Raw genomic sequence first — 23249 nt, 5'->3', positions numbered from 1 at the left:
CTTTAGAAGTTTTTCAGCCAGCTTTAAGCACCACATTTTTTTCCAAACACAGAATAATACTTTTTTAAATCCAAAGACTAAGTACATCGGCTAAACTCTAGAGAGCCTTACGTATAATGAATTACTGATTTTACAGCAATATTTACATTTTTGTTTATGTATGTTTTTATGGCTAATTTTGCACATCATAAAAGATTCACTACTAAGGCAAAGACAACAAGATCTAGCATACTGCGGCTGAAAAGTGGCTTTGGCGTCGACCAGCCAAATTTGCAACTGTCGAGATTCACAAGTCGGATGGATTGACTGGACATAAACAGAGATCACGGAGGCTAACTTGGTGATTTGGCTTGGCGTTGGTGCGTGGCACGGTAGTCGCTAGTAAAAATTCAATTAGCAAATTAAATATTAATTACCAGACGGGTCTCTATGCTAATTGAATTAGCAATAGTAGCAGCTGGCAAATAACTAAATAAAGGAAAAAGTATTGGGGGTTTTTAAGTTGGAATGCTGCGAAGATGGAGTTTTTGAGGATTCGTTTTAATATTATCCAATATTTGGCACCTATTTTTTCTGACATAATTGTTTAAATTAAAGAATGTTGTATGAAAAGTGGAAATTGCAATTTAAAATTTGAAATTTTGATATTATAACGATTGCATTTTTGATTATACAATGCAATTACGTTTCATTAAGTTTTATTTTGGTTTAATAATAAATGTCTCATTTTAACATACTACCTTATAAATAAATCTTTTGTTTTTATGTCCAGTAATGCATTATACATTAATATTTTAAGTGGGCCTTAATTTATATCAACCAAATTAAAATGTCAGATGATAAAATTACGTTTGAGAGTTTTATTTTGTTTCCTTTTTTGTAACAATGCAAGTTCTAATATTTTCGGAGCACAGCTGTTTATACTAATATTATTTCTCCTCGTGACAGGTGCCAATGCTATTCTCGCCCGGCTGATTAAAGTATATAATTTGCCGCTCGGCTGTGAATTTAGTGTGAGGCCAGGCCCAAGATGAACCAGTTTGCGGTTGGAAAGTGTGGCAGCCTAGAGTCGGACAAGGTCCCTGATCAGGAATAGCCCTGGCGATATAGCCCAAGTTCCCTGTCGGATTTTTTGATATTTTTTATTTTAATAATTTTTTTTTTGATTTTCTGACTTTCCGACATGACTGCTTCATAAATTCACACTCACTTAAGCCTGCAATTAGCGGTCGAGCAAAAAGCTCCCATCGCTTTGGAGCTTTGGCGCTCTGTTGCTCTCTTTTGGGAAGGTTTTGTCTTTTGCTCACCGCTCTCGGCGTTCAGTTGATCGACGGCAAGCTCTCGAAACGGACGCAGATTTTTGTAAGTCGCCGCCGCGCCTGCGCATTTTAAATCAGTTGCAACAAAAAAACAACGAGAGGCAGCGAAGACGAAATCGAATTGTGTTTTTATTTGTTTGCTTTTGTTTTGTCTGTGTGTTATGCCATGCACAAAACCACCGTGTTCGTAAAAGTGGAGAAAAATCAAAAATCGAAAATTCAAGCCGAAATAAGTTTGCCAAAACAAAAAGAAACCGCAAAAGCCGCGTTATAATAACGCAAATAACGGTATTAAGTTTGAAGCTCATCTAGTTATTTATGCTTTGCTCCTCGTGGTTGTCTGCAAAAATAAAACAAAAAAGCTTAAAACAAACAACAGTGTCGAAAAACCTTAACAATTTGCGCGCACATAAAATATAATTAAAGCCAGCAAATTTTTGCCTTAAACATAAAAAAGTTAATCAACTTGGTTGCAATTAAATGTTGCAATTTATTTTTTTGCAACTAAAGTGCGAAATATTCAGTGCAATACAATAACAAAAATAAATAAGTTTCTCTGAAGCAATACAAATAAAAGTTTCTCTGTAGAAATATAAATAAAAAAATACCAAAATCCATATTATCAAAAATTCAATAAGATATGTAAATAAATAGTTTGGTATACTCAAGCAAAAATAGAATGCTGAACAATGGATAATAAATTATTTATTTTTTTGGGTAACAAACTGATTGCCGAGACTTAAAAGACACCGAGAACTAAAAATAAAATATGATAGATCAAACAAAAAAATTCCCAAACATCTAAAGAGGGAGTCCGCCATTCCTCAAACGTATGTGTGATGGGTGTATGTGTGGGTGGGAGCGGGAAAATTGTGTTGGTAATTTCTAATGCACATTTTCCCTTTAGTATTACCCAACACAATGTTTTATTACCCTTACAGGAGTAACAGGAGTAACTAAACCTTTGATATTTCGATATTTATTAAAACATGAAAAAGAAAATTGATTATAACAACTTCCAGCAATTTTAAACCTTTTTTTTGTATTTTCCGCGAAAGCGTACATAAAGAGCGTATTTTTTTTAATACCCCTTCCTTTTACTGTATTTTCCTGCCTGCCCTTTTAGTTGTCGTTGAATTTGTATGACGTGTGTGCATCAGGTTGATTTTTGTGATGCGTTTTGCCTATGTAATTTCCATGTCAGGCGTTGGGATTACTTCATCTCCCGTTTCATTTCCTATATGGCCAGATGATTCAAACCAAACTGACCAGCGCAAAAATGAAAACAAAAACTACTGCTACAAAAAAACTAAAAAAAAAAGTTGCACGAAAAAGCCGGTTGAAGGCAACTCTTACATATTTACACGCACCAGCGCTCATTGAACACACGCCGCCAGCAGCAACAACAAAGCTAGCACGGGAAAAAATTGTTTTAAACAGTTACTAATATTTTTATTAATATATTAGTAAGGATTATATTGATAAATAACAGTACTACAAAAAGTAATATCAAGATATTCATAATATTCATATATGACATAAATCATACAATTCCGAGTAATTATTTTCTCTCACTGCATTACAGCAACAGCAACAAAAGCAATATCAACAGGGCGACACAGAAACCTGTTGTTGTAGCTCTTGGTGCCTCTCTTGCTGTCTCTGTCTCGTCAAAAGACATTTGCAGAGTTTCCAGCTGCGTGTTGATTATGTCAATTTCATGTTTACTTCATTTCCTCAATCCACCGGCAAAGGTGTTAGAGAGAGGGGTATAGTGGGCGGAAAGGGGTGCGCCAGCAATTTCACTTTCGTTGGACTTGAAAATAAAAGCTGCAGTCTCTGTGGCAGTGTGAGCGAGTGCGAGAGAGAGAGAGAGAGAGAGATTATTGGAGCAAGATGGAAGGAGGTTGGAGCTTGGGAAAGAGAGCAAGTGAGAGTGAGAGTGCGCACAGCAAGTGTGCTGCATACGGTACTTGGATGCTGGTGCTGCTGATGCCTCACTTGCTTTGTGGGGCGTTGCTGCACCGTGGGTTATTGCTATTTAATGTTCTTGAGCATAAAATTGTGGATCGTGACTTTGGGCTCAGCAAATAATTCGTTTCACTAATCCGTATTGTTTCATATATAATATATTTTAAAAACCAGGTGACTAGTCACAATAACTAACTAACTGACTAGTTACAATAAAAGTTTTACCCAATTTTTTCAGATATTATGATGAAATCTTAAAAGAAGTGATACCAATTAGAATGGCTAAGCTCTGAGATATTTGAAGATTATTATTATTATTTTTGTTTATGAATTGTTATACTCTCAGTTTTCATATTTGCTTGAAAAGTTAGTTTGTTGATGTTTTAAGAACAATTATATGAATTTTGCAATGTTCATACGTCAATATAAGGATTATTATGTTACCATCCTTTTAATAACTGTACCACTGTGCGCCGGCGTCTTTTGTGTGCTACTCGTCGCATATTTTCCGTTTCGTTTTGTAACTGTAATGTCTGTTTTTCCCATTGTCCGATTGTTGCTGGTTGTCGCTTTTGTTTTGCGCTTATAACGTAATAACGTAATGTGCTCGAAGATTTCCACATGCGATGCGTCGCACCTTACGTTTTGGTGCCAAGTCCATCGCCGACGTCGACGTTCATTGTTTTTGCAGGCAATTGAGCCAATAAACTGACGCGAATCGTAGCGACTTACAAATTCCTGTCCGAAAAATATGCGAAGGTCAACCAGAGGGGCAGCACCAACAACCACAACGATATCGAATCCATAACAAAATAGTTGAGAACTCCCGCAAGTGGAGTTTCATACGAGTATGTTTGGTATTCGCACCTTCAAACATGATTTCACGGACTGTCAGCTTGGCAAAAATTCTAATTATAAATGAAACAATTTATTACCGGGTTTTTAAAATAAAATGCAATTTATGTGCAAAGTCTGGCGGCGGCGGCGGACTTGACTAGTTAAACCGGTTGACTGCCAGCAGCAGCAGCAGCAATGAAAAAAAATGGAAAAAGAACCATTGACTCAATGGGGGTGCAGTCAGCAACAGCAAATTGCAACTGCAAGGAAAACATTTTTCTTAAATATACGGAATTAATTAATAGAAGTTAAACAAAGGATAATTTCTTTAATAAATTCTAAACATTTATTTATTACGGCAGTGGTGAATTCGACAAAAAAAATTATAATTTAACCAAATGTATTTATTTGAAATCTATAAATTACATCTATATAATAAAACAAAAGCTTCGTTATATAACTCAGCAATAAATCTACTAAGTGCAATGTATAAAAAATCCTAATGAACATGTAGTTCAAAAATAACTCTAATAAATTTATCTCGAATAAATCAAACCGTTTAAAATCAAATAATTGAATACATGTTCACAGCTGTGAAAACAAGAATATTTTCGGCAAAATATTTCAACAAGCATAACCGATGTGTGTGTAAAATTTGTGCCTGTCTATATTATTTAATTCATTAATCATAAATGCAAATTTCTTGATTGTTTAGATACGTCTTAACGGCTAACTCGAAGCTATAAATTGGACATCAAAATTGGATTATACAAAAATAAAAAAAAATAACAAAGTGAACACGAAAAGTTAATAACAATTATTTTGTATGCCGGTTTCTTCTTGACAAGTTTGGTAAGTGAACTTTAAGACTTGATGAATGAGACTGAATGATAAAATAAATGTTAGATGACTTGTTGCCGCAATAAACGCCGGCTAATGAAGAAATAATGGTTTGCAAACAAATTTAAAAATAGGAACAATAGAATCATTGCGGAACTGGCCAACTTCATAGCCTTAAGCCAGCGATCTGAGTATAATTCTCTTTCTTATTCCTCGTGTTGGTTTACCCTCGAGCCACTCAACTTTCACAAGTCAGAACTCGTGCTGAGTGGGAAAACCCAGTTGAAGCATACTGAGGGCAAGCTTAATGTCTGTATAAGATACCTACATCCGCGTGCCTAAGCACGTAACACGTTGCGTATGCGCAATTTCCATACTCCTTCAATCAAGAGATGTGTGTTTGTGTGGGGGGTTAAGTATTAAATTCAGCAACACAGGTTATTATTTATCAAATATGAAGATGAAATACTGTGGGCCATTAAAGTCAAAAATATACACAGACTACAAATGGTACAGGTCATCAAATCATTATTTTATTAGTGAAAAAGTAGTAATACATTCTTGGGTATTTTTCCTTAGATTAATAATTTTGTATTTATTTATTCATTTACCAAGATAACATATACTGAATTATACGTAATACATGAGTTCCTCCCTCGATTGCCATTAGCATATGTTTTTCATTTTTGCCAGGGTATTTATAAAATCGCTACGACCGTGCAGCCATTGTGTTAAATCCATTCAATTTTATCGACACTTAATTATAACTTTTGCCTACGTCATTGCTTCAGAAGCAGAAATCAACAATCGAAGCTGATGATGGTTTCTCGCCGGTTTCAGTTGCTATTTTGGTTTCTTAATTGTTCAAGCCCCCCACATGGCATCTAAAGATTTCGACGTAGCGTTTTATTGGTAATTTGTTTGTCTTTAGATCCGGCTCTAGGTCTCATTTCTGGTTTGTTAACTTTGCAAACATTATTGTAGAGCGGTCAAATCAATTTGGGTTGTTTCTGTTTCTAAAAGAACATTATGTCGTTCCCCGTGTAGATTACTTAACTTTTATACATTTTACATTTCCGGGTGATACTCTTAAATACCCAATGAACTTAACAAAAATATTTGCATATATTTGTCTGTTTACCAAACTAATTTTGCATTGAGATGCCTGCCACTTGAATCTAAAGTATCTGCTACCTAAAAGCTTAGTCACGAATTGCAGATACGTGGTATCTGCCAGATGCGATGAGATCAGTTGTGCCGAGTTTCGCATGATTTTGCAATGCAAATCTTTTAAATTAAGTGCTCTTGCCAAATACTCCACGCAGATATATCCGTCATATTAATTTTGGCGTTTTTTGCCGCAATACTTTTTATATAATATCTCAATTTTTTTGGCTCGCATAGATCCCAAAACCCCGACATCAGCAACAGCAACCAGCATGAAAGGCTGGTTCGACGCGTTTCGAGACGATGGGGGACCAACGCTATATTCCTTCTCAAATCGAACACCCGTAACCGGAGATGTCTCAATCGTAGCCGTCTCAGTGCTATTTGCCACATTCTATGTAGCATTTTTAGTCATCTTTCCGGGTGTCAGAAAACAGGTGAGTATAGAGCCCATAGAAGACATTTAATAATAAGGCTCATATTTCAAGATTGCATTTAATATCTGACTAACTTAATTTGACGTAAAATATTGGTAATAAAAGTCAAGAAAGCTCGTTGGTTCAAATTAATCAATTTATATTACTTTAAAAATGCCACGTTATTGAGTATTTATTACCGTATCGTGTACTAGTCAGACTGGAATCAATTTTCTCACGCTGTTGCCAGCTGGTCTGTTTAATTGAATTGTGCCAACTACTTGGCATCGTCGTAATCGCCGGCACGTTTCCAACAGAAGTCAGATAAATCTTAAAGCAATATATATATATAAGTTAACGCAAGTTCCACTTGCATCAGGGTTCTCGGCACTCGCTGCCGCATACCTCACCTTGATATGACAACCAACATGCTGTGGTTCTCCAAATAATAGTCAAGATAGTTAAGAGGGTTCGAGTTTACGATTAGCTTTATTTTAAGATTCAGTTCGCGATCTGCTAGCGGTTCCGTTATGTGTCCGTTCGAGACTGGGACCTCTTCTCCCGCCCCGCTGCTTTTATATCCGCTTCCCCCGTTGACCCCTCACCCTGAGTGCGACCAACGGCACTTGTTCCGAATGCACACATACACAAACATGTTCCTAGACAGGCCCCGAGTCGCCTGCTGACGGGGCCCGAAAACACGAGAGCCGAGCGCTGGTGAGTCCTGACGAAGATCGCAAGAAGAGGGTTCGTAACTTACACGAACATGTTACTAGACAGGCCCCGAGTCGCCTGCTGACGGGGCCCGAAAACACGAGAGCCGAGCGCTGGTGAGTCCTGACGAAGAGCGCAAGAAGAGGGTTCTTAACTCCTCCCCCCTCAAGATCTGCGTCCCGCAGATTAGTGAGCCTTGTTCAGCTCGGTTTGGCCCAATGCTTCTAAGTTTGCGGCAATCTCGCGGACATCGGGCATGCCTTTGGTGGACATCAGCTTCTTCCATAGGAAATAAAAGCCTAGGAATATGCAGATTGCGAGTGCCGCCTCGGTGAGAAGAGAGGCTAGTAGCTCACTCGCCATGTTGGACATCTTTTCCAAATTCTTCATGCTCACGTCGTGGACGTATTCCAGAGAAAGTTGAAAGTTGCTGGCCGTTATGTGGCTCAACACGGCCGGCATCGCCATTAGATGACTGACCGAGTAACTGGAATAGTTTTGACCGTTGACCATTATCGTCTCATTGTCGAATTGGATGATAAAGGAGCCGATCAGGTCGTAGTTCTCTGCAGCCGTTCTTAGAGTTCCGTTGAAGTTGGTCAGGAGGAGCATTCCATCGTCGACTTGCTTAACCACTCGTTGGTTACTTCAGTAGCCGAGGGATACAGCTAGCCTCCTCCAGTTTTTGCAGTTCCTCGAAGCCGTCGCTTGCGCGGCCAAGACGGCGTTCCAATCAGCAGCATCTGGAGATCCAGCTACCCATTTCCAAGCCGACCCCAGCCAGTCCAGTGAGCGGGATTTGCGCCGCATGCAGAAATCGCGCTTACAAAAAGACAATTCGTAAATATCTGGTCGTCTAAGTTGTTCTAAGACTACGTAGTGTGTGGGGGTACGGTACATTTTGTGTACTTATATTTTTATTTTTTTATATTTCTTATTTCTTATTTCTTATAATCTGTATTTTTTTATATTATTTTTTTTATAGTTTTTTTTGTATTTCTTTTTGTATTTCTTAACTCATTTTTTTTTTTTTTTTTTTTTTTTTTTTTTTTTTTTTTATTAATGTTTTTTTTATATAGGGTATGCATGGGTGGAATATTTCATTAGCTGCCACAACGTACTTTTATTACTTTCGTTATTCTTTTTCGCGTTTCTTTTTTAAATGTGAAAGCCACGTCTCAATTTCTTAGATCAGATTTGTGGAAAATTTTTCCTGATCTGGTTTTAACTGTTATCTTGTTGTCTTCCTGTACCTTTTCGCATCTGAACCTCGCTTTTTCCTTTGTTTTTATTTGCTTATTTGCAACAAAAACTTCATCTCCCGGCCCATAAGACTTTGGCTCGTCCCTATTTTTATTCCGAGCCATATTACCTCTAATTTGCTTATACTCAATTAAGCCCTTGATGTCCTCTAAAGTCTGCCGCCGGAAATCTGTCAGACCCTGATAGTTTACCCTTGACGAGCGGTCGAAAAAAACGTCTGCTGGTTTTCGATTCGTTACCGAGTGAACGGAAGTGTTGTAGCGGTCCACTGCTATGTGTACCAGCTCAACGGGTTTGAAGGTAGGGAGCTCATCTTTAAGGCAACGATAAATTTCTAGGAACGTAGAGTGGAATCTCTCGACTTGACCATTTACTTCGCTCTTCTGGGTTGGAGCATAATACAGATCGATATCTAGAGACCGAAGATAGTTGAGCACTGTGGGGCATAACAACCCTCGCTCGTTATCCGAAACCAAGACCTTAGGGGCGGTGAAGTAATGTAGGGCCTCCACCAAAGTTTCTCGCAAATGCACAGATGCTTTTGACTGCAGATGGAAAAGTTTGGCAAACTTGCTAAATTTGTCAATACAACTTAGGTATAACCTTTTTTCGAGCGCAAAAATGTCGATGTGAAGTATTTCACATGGGTAGTTAGGAATTGGCGTAGGTTGTAGGTTTGGTTTGTTAGGGTGTCTCTCGTACTTGTAGAGTTTGCAACACTGACATGAGGAAGTTTGCAGACGGATCGTACTGGACATTCGCGGGAAATAATATTTTTCTAAAAGTTGGAGACGAATCTCCGTAGGGCCCCTATGTGCTCTACGGTGTTCTTTTTCAATTATTTCACAAATTTCCTCTGCGCCAGACACGTCCGCCACTAGGCGCTGCGTTATCCGAATTTTGTATAAAAGAAAATTCGCTAAGCAGATGGACTGAAAGCGTTGCAAATGTGCTTCCGGGATTTTGACGCCGTTAATTATTACAGGTCGTAGACACGATTGTAACGAGTTGGTTAAATCGGCAAGTGATCCGTCTTTGAGAGGAATCAGATGGCGAGTATAACCTGGGAACGGGTGCTCGCATAAGTATTTTGACCTGGTTGTGTCAAAAATGAGTTGATTCTTGAAAACGTTGATTGGAGATTCAACGTGGGGAATCAATCGTGAACTGTCATGTAAAGCGCTATGGGCAGTAGCCAAAGACTGCATGTCATCCTCGGGATTAGCATCTAAATCGGTGCTCAACTGGTTAAGCTGAGGCGGAATGCGTGAAAGCGCGTCAGCCACCACATTAGATTTCCCAGGCTTGTAGATGAGTTCGCAGTTGTATTCCTCTATACGAGCCTTCCAGCGTTTTAGCTTCGCATTGAAATTTCTGTTGCCTAGGGCAAACGTTAGAGGTTGATGGTCAGTATATACTTTAATAGTACCAGCGCCATATAAGTAAGCCCGAAGATTGTCCAATGACCAAATTATCGCGAGCATTTCCTTTTCGATAGTAGCGTAGTTTTCCTCCGTCTTATTTAATGAACGGGAAATGTACGCTATCGGCCTATCTCTACCCTGGTCGTCCTGTGAGAGGACAGCTCCGATGGCCCAGTTAGAAGCGTCCGTGGTTAGATGGAAAGGTTTAGTGAAACATGGGAACGCCAGTATTTCAGAAGAACAGAGAATTGATTTTAAATCATTAAAAGACTGTAGGGCCGTCTCGTCTAATGTAATTGGCACTTTGCTTGATTGTGAAGACTTTATATTAGCGTACAATCCACGCGTCAAGTTTGTAAGGGGCTTTGCTACCTTCGCATAGTCCTGAATGAACTTCCTGTAGTACGAGGTCATGCCTAGAAATCTTTTTAACTCCTTAACAGAGGTCGGAGGAGGCATTTCGCTAATCGCTCTGACCTTTTTCGGATCTGCCTTAATGCCATCGGCCGTGACGATATATCCTAAAAATTCTACCTGCGTGTCTAAAAAATGCGACTTCTCAAGGTTCACTTGGAGGTTAGCTTTTGATAAACTCGCTAATACCAATCGGAGATTTTTCCAGTGTGTGTCATAATCTTCACTGAAGACGATGATATCGTCAATATAAACGTAGCAGACCTTGCCAATATGCTCGCGCAAAATATCATCGATCATTCTTTGGAAGATTGCAGGTGCATTCTTCAAACCGAATGGTAGACGGAGGAACTCGTACTTTCCATTTAGAGTAGAGAAAGCTGTCTTTGGAATGTCGCTTTCCTTCATGTGGATTTGATGGAATCCAGAAGTCAAATCTAGGGTGGTAAAGTATTTGGCATTGCCAAGGCTGGCTAGCGTAGCGTTTATATCTGGGATGGGGTAAGTGTCGGGTATGGTGACGGTATTTAACCGCTTGAAATCGACTACCATGCGATATTGTTTTTCTCCGTTTGGTTTAGGTTTCTTCGGGACTATCCAGATAGGGGAATTGTAAGGGCTATTAGAGGGTCGAATTATACCGTCCTGCAGCAGTTCATCGATTTGACGTTCGACTTCTCCGCGCATGTTGACTGGGTAAGGATAACTTTTAGCATAGATCGGGTCTTGTGTGTTTGTCCGGATTTCAGCCTTGACGGCCGTCTCCACGGACATTCCAGATAAGGGGGGCTCGAAGATGCGGGGAAATTCCCCGAGAAGGGAATTCAAAATTTCTTGTGTACCATCTGGGTGTTCGGCGGCGAGTAGCGGGTTAACGTTTATTGAAGCTCTCGCCAAAAGAGGGATTTTAATTCCTGGGGTTATTATCAAACAATTGTTTTTCCTATCCACTATGGCTTTTAAGTCTTTGAGAGTATCGTCGCCAATGATACCATCAAAGGAATGTAAATTCGGTAGTACGAAAAAGGTAATATCCGAGTCGTTCCCTAGTGGTTTGAAGAATTTACCAACTAGGCGGTGCGTTATCATGATGTTACCCGCAGCGGACAGTACGGAGAAGGGTTTACGGACTGTGGTACACCCGGCTGCAAGTCTTCGGCTAATAAAGTTTTTGTTCGCCCCCGTGTCGATCAAAAACTTCAGCCTTTCTCCCCTCTCCGTAGCATACTCTAAGTACGGTACACTGGAGAGGCGTTGGTCATAAAATTTGCCCCTCCCTCAGTCTCAAGGTTATGTGGAGCATCTGTAACTCCTTCCACGTTTTTCTGCGGAGGATAATTGTTGCTTCTCTCGACAGCTTGAGACTCGTCATCATAGTAACCCTCGTGTGAACGTCCTTGGTTATCTCCACTAGCCGCCGGGGCTAGCGGGGGTGGTGCCAATTCCATGTGGTACAATCTTTGTGCCTTTTGGAATGGGTTGTTTCCTTCGGACATTCTCTTAATACCGGAGCCTTCTTCCTGGCGACCACTGTATCCTGATTGGTAAGATTGACCCGACCGATTGGATTCCATTTTTATGGCCTGTCTAGGACCCTGAGTTCTGTAGGAGTTTTGCGAAAATCTGCCTGAACCAGGAGAAAAAGGGGTTCGGAACGGTGGCCTGGCCTGATGTTGATATGGGCCTGCGAATCTTGGGGCACCTGACGGTTGATAGTTCTGAGCTGTGAAATTTCTTGACATTACATTCTGCAATCCCATACAAAAAGAGTAAGCCTCTGGTAGATTCTTCGGGCTGCGGACAAGTAAGTGTTTGGAACAATCTCTCCCCACTCCTCGGATAAAAACATCCAAAGCCTTGTCTCTATAGGTTTCTATCAAAGCGTTGACTACTTCACGAGGGTGGTTTCTGGCCTTCAAGTTATTTAAGATCAACGAGAGATGGCCATTAACGTCCATATAGAACCTATCTAGTGGTCTAGAACCTTGGCACATAGCGCCAAGCTCATGCTCAAGCGTACGTAAGTCTCGTTTGTCTGCGTAATGCAGCGCCAAGACTCGTTTTATGTCGTCCCAATCGTCGTCTTGGACGCCATAGGCCGCCAAGGCCATGTCGGCGTGTCCCCTTATTTTCTGTCTAATATGCAAGACAATTGCCCTATACAGGGGTCTGGTTTTAATCAAGTCATATTCGGTCAGTATTGACTGTGCCCTGTTTATCCAAGACAGGTAAGCCTCCTGCCGTCCTTCGAACGCCTGCAGTTCTTTGACGCAGTCAGGGAGGACCGATATCTCTCTCAGCTCATACTCGGTGCGTGCGCGCACCAGGGGTTGCGGTTGGTCGACCGTAGGGTCAGCGTTCCCGCGCTCCTGTTCTAAAATAGCCAACCTATCATTATTTTTCTTAATATCTTCCTTAATGCCTGTCACCACGTTGGTCAGGGCATTGAGGGACTCGCTAAGAGCACGCAGGGTCTCTTCCATTTTGATTTTTAGTTTGCGTTGGAAAGATGCAGGAAGCTTTCAAGGCAACAGAATTCGTTATTACTTTACGGAAATGTGAGACAACGGTTTTAACCCGATAAAAAAGAATATCTGTTCTTCTTTGCTTTTTCTTTATTTCTCTAAATTTAGCAAATATGGCAATAAAGTTTAATGAAATATTTCACTCACCCTTGTATGCTCTTTATTAGTTTTCGTCGTTTAGGTTGTACCCCTACAGCATGAATATTTTGTTTTCCTTTGAATTGTGGTGTTGTGCATGTGTTTATACAATTTTTGTGCGCTATTCCATTTTGCAATATTTTTTCCTTGCGTGCGTGCTGTTACAGTTTTTTATTGATGACCTCTAATTTATTTCGGCACTGGGCACGGTGGTTCCGTAGTATCCCTTTTGGCTGGTTGCCTACTAAGGTACGGCCGCCACACAACTTGTTGGGCGGTTTTTTTTGGGTGCATTCCACACCACTTAACGTATCCAACAAGCTGCCACACACCACCTTATCACTCTGGGCGCTCATATTACTCGTACTGCCGCAGGTAAACTGCTGCAATGGTTAATTATTGGTTTATTATACACAATCTTTTGCACTCGCGAATTGGCAAGGAGAGAAAAAAAAAAAAATTTTCCCACAAGCCGTACCGCCGCAGTGGGTTGATCGTGTTTTAATTATGTTATAGGTATCGTACAACTTTTGCGCTCGGCATGGGCGACGTGGCGTCCTCCGGTAGCGGGTCGTTGTTTTATTAATTTAAATTAGGTCTTGGCGCAACATAGGTTTACATTTTTATTTTAGAAATTTTACACCTTTTATTGAATTATGCAATATTTGTTGCGCCCCGGGATGGGCGTAGTTCCCCCCGGCAGCGGGTAATTGCTATTTTATCATTTTATACACAGCTCACGCAGCACTTCTTTTTCATTTATGGATTTCAGATCTTAATCTGACTTATGCACACCACCACTATTTTTACGCACAAATTTCCACAATTTTTTCGTATCACTTTTATCGGCCGGACATTGCCGGTCCCTGTTCGGGCGCCAGTTAACGCAAGTTCCACTTGCATCAGGGTTCTCGGCACTCGCTGCCGCATACCTCACCTTGATATGACAACCAACATGCTGTGGTTCTCCAAATAATAGTCAAGATAGTTAAGAGGGTTCGAGTTTACGATTAGCTTTATTTTAAGATTCAGTTCGCGATCTGCTAGCGGTTCCGTTATGTGTCCGTTCGAGACTGGGACCTCTTCTCCCGCCCCGCTGCTTTTATATCCGCTTCCCCCGTTGACCCCTCACCCTGAGTGCGACCAACGGCACTTGTTCCGAATGCACACATACACAAACATGTTCCTAGACAGGCCCCGAGTCGCCTGCTGACGGGGCCCGAAAACACGAGAGCCGAGCGCTGGTGAGTCCTGACGAAGATCGCAAGAAGAGGGTTCGTAACTTACACGAACATGTTACTAGACAGGCCCCGAGTCGCCTGCTGACGGGGCCCGAAAACACGAGAGCCGAGCGCTGGTGAGTCCTGACGAAGAGCGCAAGAAGAGGGTTCTTAACTTATATATATATATATATATATATATAAACCTCTAATGAGAGAGTTAAAAGCAAACCAGTTTTCTATAGGCGCGCCCTTTTTTCATGTCCATTGGTCTCTATTTATTTGTTCGTTTTATTGGAGCGTTGCAAACTCTGAATGCATTTTGTCTTGTAGCTTGATTAAGTTTAATTTGTCTTAAATATTATCCCGTTCGCAGAAATTCACAACGTTTTCGACAGTCACATTGAGCCTTTTTGTGGGTCTAGTCATATTAAGTGAGTATAGAAGTGACCTTCAATCAGCACAATATTATATTTGATTTGCATTAAAATCAACAACAATGAACAACCTGGGAAACGCTAACGTTCCACGTCTTTATCCAACAGTCACTCGCCTGGGATCCGCGTGGCATGTGGCACATGCAACTATCATCGCGCCATACAAAGCCTTCTCACGCGAGAAGCTCCCAGCGCGCATCGGCACCCACATTGGCCTCATGCATGTCAATGTGACGCTGACGGGTGAGTTTGCCAATCCAATCCCATCCCATCCAATACAATCCGATCCGATCCAATCCAATCGAATCCGCCAACAAGTAGGTACTTCTGCCATGGGTGAATGGGTTGTCATCTTTGATTATATCGGCATCACCGATGCGATTCTCGTACGGCTGTGAAGGTTTTTAAATTTTGTGGTAAATATAGCTGCACTTTATTTATAGGAATAAAAATTCAAATAAATAAATAGGGGGGAGGATTTTCTGACGTTTAGATTGCCATTAAAACATCGAAGTTATAGAACCCTTTATTATTTTAATATATTATGGCAACTCAAGTTATCAGGTTTCTTTAAATTTCGTAATCTTTTGCATATATATTTAATGTTCAACAAGTTTTTAATTACAACTTTTTCCGAACTTTCTCTAAATTATTGATTGAATAGCTGTTGTAGAAATTTGTTATATGTTTATGTACACATGTCCAACTGAGTTTTAAAATGGTTAGGCAAAATAATCCCCGATCGTCAAGTTTTGTTTGTTGATTTTTGAGTTTTTGAGGCAGCACCGTGCACGCCCCCATTTTTCGAGGCAAACCCCGATGAGAGATAAAAAGCGAGCGTCAACGTGAACAATTGAGTAATTTAGCTTTTGAGAAAAAATGTAAAATGTGGATGTATATATAAAATTTAATTAAATCGCTGCATGGTTTTGCGTTCCTTCGAGCAGTTGCAGTTTTAGGGCTCGACTCGACTTAGGCTACTGGCTAATTGATTTCAAAACTTTGGCGTTGATCTTTTTGCGATAATTTTTTTTTGGTGCCGTTCGCTTTTGTTTGGCTATCAAACGCAGTGTGGGCGGTGACGTCAGATGCGGTTGTTGCTGCCGCTTTGTTTGTTGGCTCCTGCCAAGTGCCAAGTCAAGTTGCATGTCACGATTCTTGGCAACAATAGTGGCCAACAGCAGCAACAACAAATTGAAATGCCACTCGACTCGCGCTCAGCTCGACACCTGCGGAAATATTCGATTCCAATAGCAAACGCTCGTTGAGGAGGCCTCTGTGCACACATATGTATGTATGTACGTAGGTAGGTACCTATGTGTAGTATATATGTACATACATATCTATCCAAACATATATTCGCCGGCTTGTTTGATTGTTTGCTCGTTTTACTCACTCACTCACTCACTACTTGGGCTCATCGAAAAGGTGAAATGCTTTTGTGTTTGAGCCGTGGCTACCTTAGACCCCAGCTGAATCAATTGGAATGCCAGTTTCAAGTCAACTCGAGCACGAATAATCCGAGCCATCCAATCCTATCACATCCTAAACCCCACTTGCCAACGGTCCGGGCGCCAATGCGGTGAATTCAAGCCAGGTTGAAATTGTTCGATCCGGTAGCTATAATTTTTTGTTTGCCATATTGGGAGATTAAACTTAATGTTGCCCTTCGAGGGCAAACGATTGTTGCATAGAAATCTAAATATTTGCAGTGCCTGTGGCTTTGGTGGTAGGGTAATTGGATTTATAAAGGGTTTAGACTTTGGCAATATCTCTAGATGCTATAAATATGGTTTCATGATTATGTACTTCAGTTAATTTTTAAGGAAATATAATAACAATCTGTGGAATATTTTATTATAATTTGTCAAGCTATTGCTTTCAAAACAACTGAAGCTTTAAAATCTCAATGAAATCATATGTGGTTTCAAATATATGTTCAATCATAAATACCTTTTTTATTATTTATTATTTGGTAAATTTGAAATTAAAAAAATTTTATTTTTTAACGAATTGCTAGCGAATTTAGAGTAATATTTTTCCAAGTGTTAAGTGCAAACGAAAAGTTGTGTACAGATACTCTGAGAAGTACACATATGTGTATGCATTAATATATATTTGCCCGGTTGCCCCTTCAACTGTTGGCTGTGGGCATTATGTCGGTTGCCATATTGGTTTTGACTAATACAGATTTGTGGAGTGCTTGCCCCTTTCCCTGAATCGTAAGAGTGTTATTTCGGTAGCATTTTCCCGGGACCAGCACCACCCACACCGCCCCCAACTCATGCTCCCCCAACAAATGCTAAGTCAATGACGTTTGCCAAAACTGTTTCACATGTTTTCATTCCCTATTGTTGCTGGTGGGCGGCTGTGTTGGATGGTAAAAGGGCAAATGTAGCCCCAAGTTGACAGCTGCTGCTTTACGAGAGTATTTCTTGTTGGCCATACGCCTTTTTCCTGGTATAAATTTCGATTTTGAATATGATAATTGCGCATGTCAATTGGTGAGTGGTAGTTGAATATACGGCTTAGTCTTTGGCCTGACAACTTAATTGTTGCACTCGTTATGAGCATGGCTAAAAGTCACTTTTCATGCGGTTTTTCAATTGTGATCTGAAGCATTTTCCATTGCCAAATCGAAGTCAGACAAATGTCAAATTCGGGTGTCAAAGCTTGAGTACCAGTGGTTGATTCGGACCAATCATCAAATAACCCAATGATGATGATCTTTTTATAATAATGATTACACTTTTTGGTGTCTTGTGGCATGCTTTTTTATACATTGTACTTTTTGGACCAATCTGCGGTGACTCTTGTGCACTTAATTATATATCATTATGACTTTTGTGCACTTCCATTTGAGTTGCAGTTTTTTCTTAGTCGCGGTCTGGCATTTATTTGACTCGAATAGGTTACGGCATATTTATGGTTATATATGTATGTATATGCTTCAATCATTTATGTCTGTTGTGGGTGTGTGCAGCAAGCTCAATTAACAGCGGCGTTTAGCCAACTTATTTGCCGGCTTAGATGGCAATTGAAGTGGGGCATTAAGGGTACCAGGTGTTGCAGGCAATTACGATTGGCTTTGTTAGTAGCAGCTTTGTTTCAATTCTGAATGCACTCGGCTCTCTATAGCTCATTGAAAACGTTCGATTGAATGGTTAATAGCTACTTATGCATTATTGTATTATTTGAATTAATATGGGAAAATGGTAGGCCTACAAGAACGCAGAATAAATAAATAAGCTAGATAAAAATGAGTATAGTGGGCCAACAAAATCTCTATAAATTTTATTAAGATGTCACTAACCCTTTTTTTTGTCACTCACAGCACATGTTTGCATACGAAACCCATTCTCTTCATAAACAAAATTAATAGTGATTTGATTTTCTATATCGGCTTTAGAGACTTCTTGTTATTTCCTAATATAGATGGACATGGGCTACTCACTCGAGCGTCGTCGTTCACAGTTCATGACAGAAATGGAACATTTATTTATTTTTTTTGCAGACACATGGCGGCTGTTGAAGTTGATGGGGCTGAGGAGTAAACAATTTGAAAAGAAAAAAAATCCAGTTGAGCTTATTCATTGTCTTTCTGCTGTGTCTTGTGTGTCGTGTGCCTTTGCCTATTGTTAAGTCATGATTAATTTAGGTTTTTCTTAAAACTGCAGCTACTGCTGCTAAATTGTTTTTAGTCCCAACCAGCAGCACCACCTCTTCTCTCAAGTCCACGTTGTGTACAAAAGTAAACACGAAAATCAGCATAATCATCACTTAAAATTATGAAAAGGCATAAAAATGCTTACATATATTTATATTTTTTGTTGCTGCTACGGATGCCCATACTTAAGCGCGAGCTACCCAACATCATCGTCATCCGTCTCAAGTATCTCGTAGGGCAACGTCAATTTCGTATATGTAGATATGGTAATTTTTGTTAATGTTGCTATTGTTGTTTTAACGCGTCATTTTCAATACAACAAGTTTTGGCTCCATTAAAGAAGTTTGCGGAAGCTTATTTTCGTTCTGGGCGCTAACAACAATGGGGCATTGTAAGTTGTTAATGATCCAAGTGGTTTAATGATACTGCTAAATAAATGATGAAATGATGAAAGGAAAACTCGCATCTACAGAATAGTATAGTTTTAAAATCATATATTATAAGACTGCGTAAAAAGTTTGTTCCCATATCTGATCTCAAGTATTTTATTACCGCATTGCCCAATCTGTGATTTTATTGGTCGTAGTATTTAAAAGCCAGCAACTCTTACTTCCACGTTGGCGAGATCTGTATCGGTGCTACTATAAACCACATTTAAATCAAAAGCGCTCTGCAATTACCATTTCAAATGGTCAAAATGAATTGAACCGGTTCAACTTGCAGCATTTCCACGTTCAACAGACCCCAGGTGAAACAAGTCAGTCCGGTCACCACCAAGTGGGAAATCATAACGATTGTCAGTTTAATGACTCCACCATCGATTCACAATGTGCGTAGACGGTGCGTAGACTTATAGACATGTTGTCTTTCGGACTTGGCTTAGGTCGGGGTTGCCATTTTCGGTGCAGTTTTAATCGCGATGTGGAGGGGAAAACCGGAGGACAGGCCAAAACCTTGTCCCGCGTCGAAGGCCAAGCCCCAAAGCATATATTATATGACAACTTTTGACGATTTATGTAATTTATGTTCCTTTTTTTTCTCGTGGCGCTGAGTTTGTAATTTGTAAGCTTACTTCGGCGGTGGGTAGCAAATTTTGGTCATAAATTTAGACCGCTTGCCGGCTTAGGTCTCTCTGGTGAGTCATTCAGTTAGGTAAACTCTTTTAATAGTATGGAGCGTGGGAATATTTGTATAAATAATCTGGTTTACGTTTCTTACGTCTAAAGAAATAACAAATAAATAAACAAGGAAGTGCGGCTCACAACTATAAAATTACTAAGAACTTTACTTGTTTGAGCACAATATGTAAAATATATATGTAAAAAAATATATATGTATAATGTATTAAAAGGCCGAGGTCAATATAATCTTTTCATATTATATAAGTATGGAATTATTTGTAATTTTATTCGTTAAAGCATTTTTTACTTAGCTTTGTAAATTAACATAATCTTTGTTTGCTTGTTCTTGTTTTTGCATATTAATTCGTTAGCTGCCAATTAAAAAACGTTGAGCAGCTTTTTAGACCACTTTAGTCGAAAGATTTTATAAATTTTTATATATCGTTTTGCATATTTATAAGCCGGTGCCAGACACTGTGGCAATTGATAATTCGCATGCCATACCAATCATATATCATTTTTAATTTCTTGCCGACGAAGACCCCTTTTAGCTGTTCAAAGCAAAGCAAAAAATTTAAGATTAATGATTTTTTGCATAAATGTTTAAAGAGCTTTTAGAATTTAAAGTCACCAATTCTTACGATTATGGGTGGGCAGAAACTTTAATTTGCATTTCGTTCCTTTTATTGTTTTATAGTTTTTGGAAAGGAAATCACATTTGAGTTTCTTTACCATTCACGAACAATACCAAACAAAAGCCCATTAGTCAAATTTCGTTTCGTATATGCCCATGCGTCACACAATTCTATAGCTTAGTGTATATTTGGTTGCAGTTGTTGTATTTTATAATGGAATCAACCAATGCGGAATCACATGGTTAAGTTGTTTGGCCGCACGAGAGGTGTGCAAAGTTGTCTATAAATTATGCAAATGATTTTGCGTATTTGTTAAGCATTTATCTCGCTCACTCTCCTCAAAAAGTGGGCAAAATAAATAAACAAAATGCGAAACGGGCCAAAAGCGCGTGCGCTGCTAACCGGAAAAATTTTTGACAAATCTTAATAAACTGTGCAAACAGCCAAAAAAAAAACAAAAAAAACGGAAAAGTGTACTTGTTGCACATTGATTATGCGACTTCGTTGTTGGTGTTGCACTTTTAAGCCGCTCACTTGAGTCTGCTTGTGTAAGGTTAGCGCGTTTAAGCCATTGACAATGAATTGCTGGCCGAGTGAGAGGAGCGGCATGAAAATCAACATATTACGCATACGCAGTGTGCCGCGGGCTTGGGCGCAATTGCAGCAGACATTTCCGCCTGCAACAGGAAATGTTTATTTGATTTTTGCTTATTGTTGTGTCAGTTTTCTGCCTGTAATTGCTGCGAAGGTTATTTGATTGAGTGCAATTTGAAGGTGTTGGCAGTTGGCATTTGTCAGATTGCAATAAAAGGTTCTGGCTGTCAAATGGTTGTACACAGGTATACATAGATTGTCTAGTGGTCGTTAAGTGGTCATGTCTAAGTGCATATTGGAAAATGATTTCCTTGGTGACTTAGCATTGTGCTACTTAATGAAAAGATATGGCAAAGTGTAGGCGTTTAAATATATTTGAAAAGATTTATACTTCGAATACCAAATAATTTCATATTCATTCCCTTCTCTCTGCAATTATACCAATATTTTATTTGGTTTGCTTTAATTTACTTAAAATAATAAAACTACATGTTGTGCAAATATTTCTTTTCTTTGCATTTGTCAACAGCGATTCCCATTGGAAACTGGACACCGCCGGATATAGACTACAACGAACGCTTCACCTGGGAGGGAGCCAATGACATGAGTGCCAACTATCGTCACGCCCTCCAGCGGGGTCTCCCCTTTCCCATCCTGACCGTTGCCGAATACTTTAGCCTGGGCCGTGAGGGATTCTCGTGGGGTGGACAGTACCGGGCTGCGGGATATTTCGCGAGCATAATGCTCTGGGCCTCGCTGGCCTCGTGGCTGCTGATGAACCTGCTGCTGATAGCGGTACCCCGATATGGGGCCTATATGAAGGCTTTGACAGGTGCCTTGCTGGTCTGCACCACGGTGGGCTATCATTGCCTGCTCCCGAAGAGGCCTTTGTCCATTCACCTCGAAGGCGGACGCCTGGAGTTTCATTTCGGATGGTGCTACTGGCTGGTCTTGGTGGCAGGTGAGTAATTGGCATCCACTTGATTTCATATTATGCGGAACGGGGTTAAGATATAACATTTAAAGAGAGTTTAAATTATTTTAAGCCTTTAAAGATACTTTTTCTTATGAAATGTTTCGTTTATGGTATAGGCATTCTCTGCTTTATTGCGGGAGTTCTGATCTCCATTATTGACTTGGTTTGGCCGCACACCTTCTCCACTGTGCTGGAGGTATACTACGGCACGCCATACGATCGCCATGTGATTCTGGAGGAGTCCAGTGATGTGCGTTATCGAAAGCCGCGCAACAGTCGCAGCTTAGAGGATCCACCTGGACTGGGCTCCCGCATCCTGCGCCGCCTCAGCTCCAAGGCACGTGACTTGCAACCTGGCACGGCACCGCGTCGCGATAGTCCAGCCGGAGTGTCCAGCAGCGGTGGAGTTGAAAACAAGGGCTTCCAGTCGGATGCACCAAAGAGTCCTTGGAGATATCCCTTCCGAAGGTCGCAGCAAATGGCGCAGCAGCAGCATTCGCATCCACTGCATCAGCATCCGTTGCAGCAGCATCATCAGCACCACCAGCACCACCATCAGCAGCAGCTGCAGTTTGTGGGCGGTCCGGTGGTGCAGCATCCCATGCATCATATGCAGCGCACCATGTCGCAGGATTCAGGATCCAGCATTGCCTCGGCAGCCGTGCAAATCTCCCCGCTGCACAAGCATGCTTTGGCGCGGATGTTGCCGTAAGTTCGCAATTTTACATAAAATCACGTTCTCATTATTGGGGGGAATAAATATTAATAATACATAGAAAACATGAAATAATGTGTAAAAAATTACACTTTTGAATATAATTTCTAATTTCCTTTTCTACAGTAATCCCCCAGTGGAGCGTATTCGTGACATGGATCACTGGTGATTGCCATTGGACAAACCATAAAAATCGACTATTTTTATTGGGCTTACATAACTCTTGACTAATTGGAAATAATTTTAGAGGAAATCTTAAAACAAAACATTTTGTGATAATTTCTTAATTTAAACAAAACAAATCAACACAAATTAGGATGAAAAATATTTTATAATTGACCAGATCACATACTTTAACTTTGATAATATAACATAAAAAACGAAAACGATGTTATTCTTAACTGTACTTTTAATTAAATTATTTTAAATGTTAAGCTAACCATGTAATAACAATCGACGAATCAATTTTAGATATAAGAATGTTTTTTAGTGATGTTTATTTGTGATAAGACAATCCTGCCACACACGCACAGAGAAATCGACACATACAGGAGCGAGAATTATGGCAAAAAATCAATGTTTATTTCTAAAGTAATTTATTATTTGTAATTTGAATTCAATGCCAGTGTCTATAACGAATAAGTTGACAACAATATGTGTAAAATCCGTTTAAGTTTAATGTATAAGCTGACCATGTTTAAAAACGATAAGATTGGAAAAAAACACAATGACGTAAATCATTTCAAGTCTAATTATTTCGTGGGTGTGATATTTGTAGACACAAACTCGGGTAGAGTTGTTCAAAAATTTACTAAAGTCCTGATTCTCTTGGAAATCGCAAACGTTTTGCTAGAAT

At 39.9% G+C, this 23249-nt stretch overlaps 1 protein-coding gene across 5 annotated transcripts, besides 1 other annotated feature; it reads left to right on the top strand.

The window, feature by feature from the left end:
• The first annotated feature begins 1318 nt into the window (after window positions 1–1318).
• Window positions 1319–23131, top strand: mol (moladietz). 5 transcript variants are annotated; one of them, NM_135889.4, is made up of 8 exons: window positions 1319–1362; window positions 4843–4979; window positions 6372–6571; window positions 14625–14682; window positions 14794–14928; window positions 21232–21663; window positions 21795–22386; window positions 22520–23131. In NM_135889.4, exons 3-8 carry the CDS (start codon window positions 6407–6409, stop codon window positions 22560–22562), a joined length of 1425 nt encoding a protein of 474 aa, NP_609733.1. In that variant the 5' UTR covers window positions 1319–1362; window positions 4843–4979; window positions 6372–6406; the 3' UTR covers window positions 22563–23131. The 5 variants fall into 5 exon arrangements, with proteins under 5 accessions (NP_609733.1, NP_001036363.1, NP_001036362.1 ...); NM_001042898.2 differs by having other exon boundaries at window positions 1319–1607; NM_001042897.2 differs by having other exon boundaries at window positions 1319–2164.
• Window positions 6903–14427: a mobile genetic element.
• Window positions 23132–23249: the final 118 nt, after the last annotated feature.

Source organism: Drosophila melanogaster, chromosome 2L (assembly GCF_000001215.4).
Source record: "Drosophila melanogaster chromosome 2L".
Classification (NCBI taxonomy): Eukaryota; Metazoa; Arthropoda; class Insecta; order Diptera; family Drosophilidae; genus Drosophila; species Drosophila melanogaster.
This window is presented reverse-complemented; position numbering and strand designations above follow the sequence as displayed.

Coding starts and splice junctions, on each gene's coding strand:
- mol (NM_001042899.2), top strand. CDS start 6,407: ATGAAAGGCTGGTTCGACGCGTTTCGAGACGATGGGGGACCAACGCTA. Junction 14,683..14,793: donor TGTGGGTCTAGTCATATTAA/GTGAGTATAGAA, acceptor TTTATCCAACAG/TCACTCGCCTGGGATCCGCG. Junction 14,929..21,231: donor TGTCAATGTGACGCTGACGG/GTGAGTTTGCCA, acceptor ATTTGTCAACAG/CGATTCCCATTGGAAACTGG.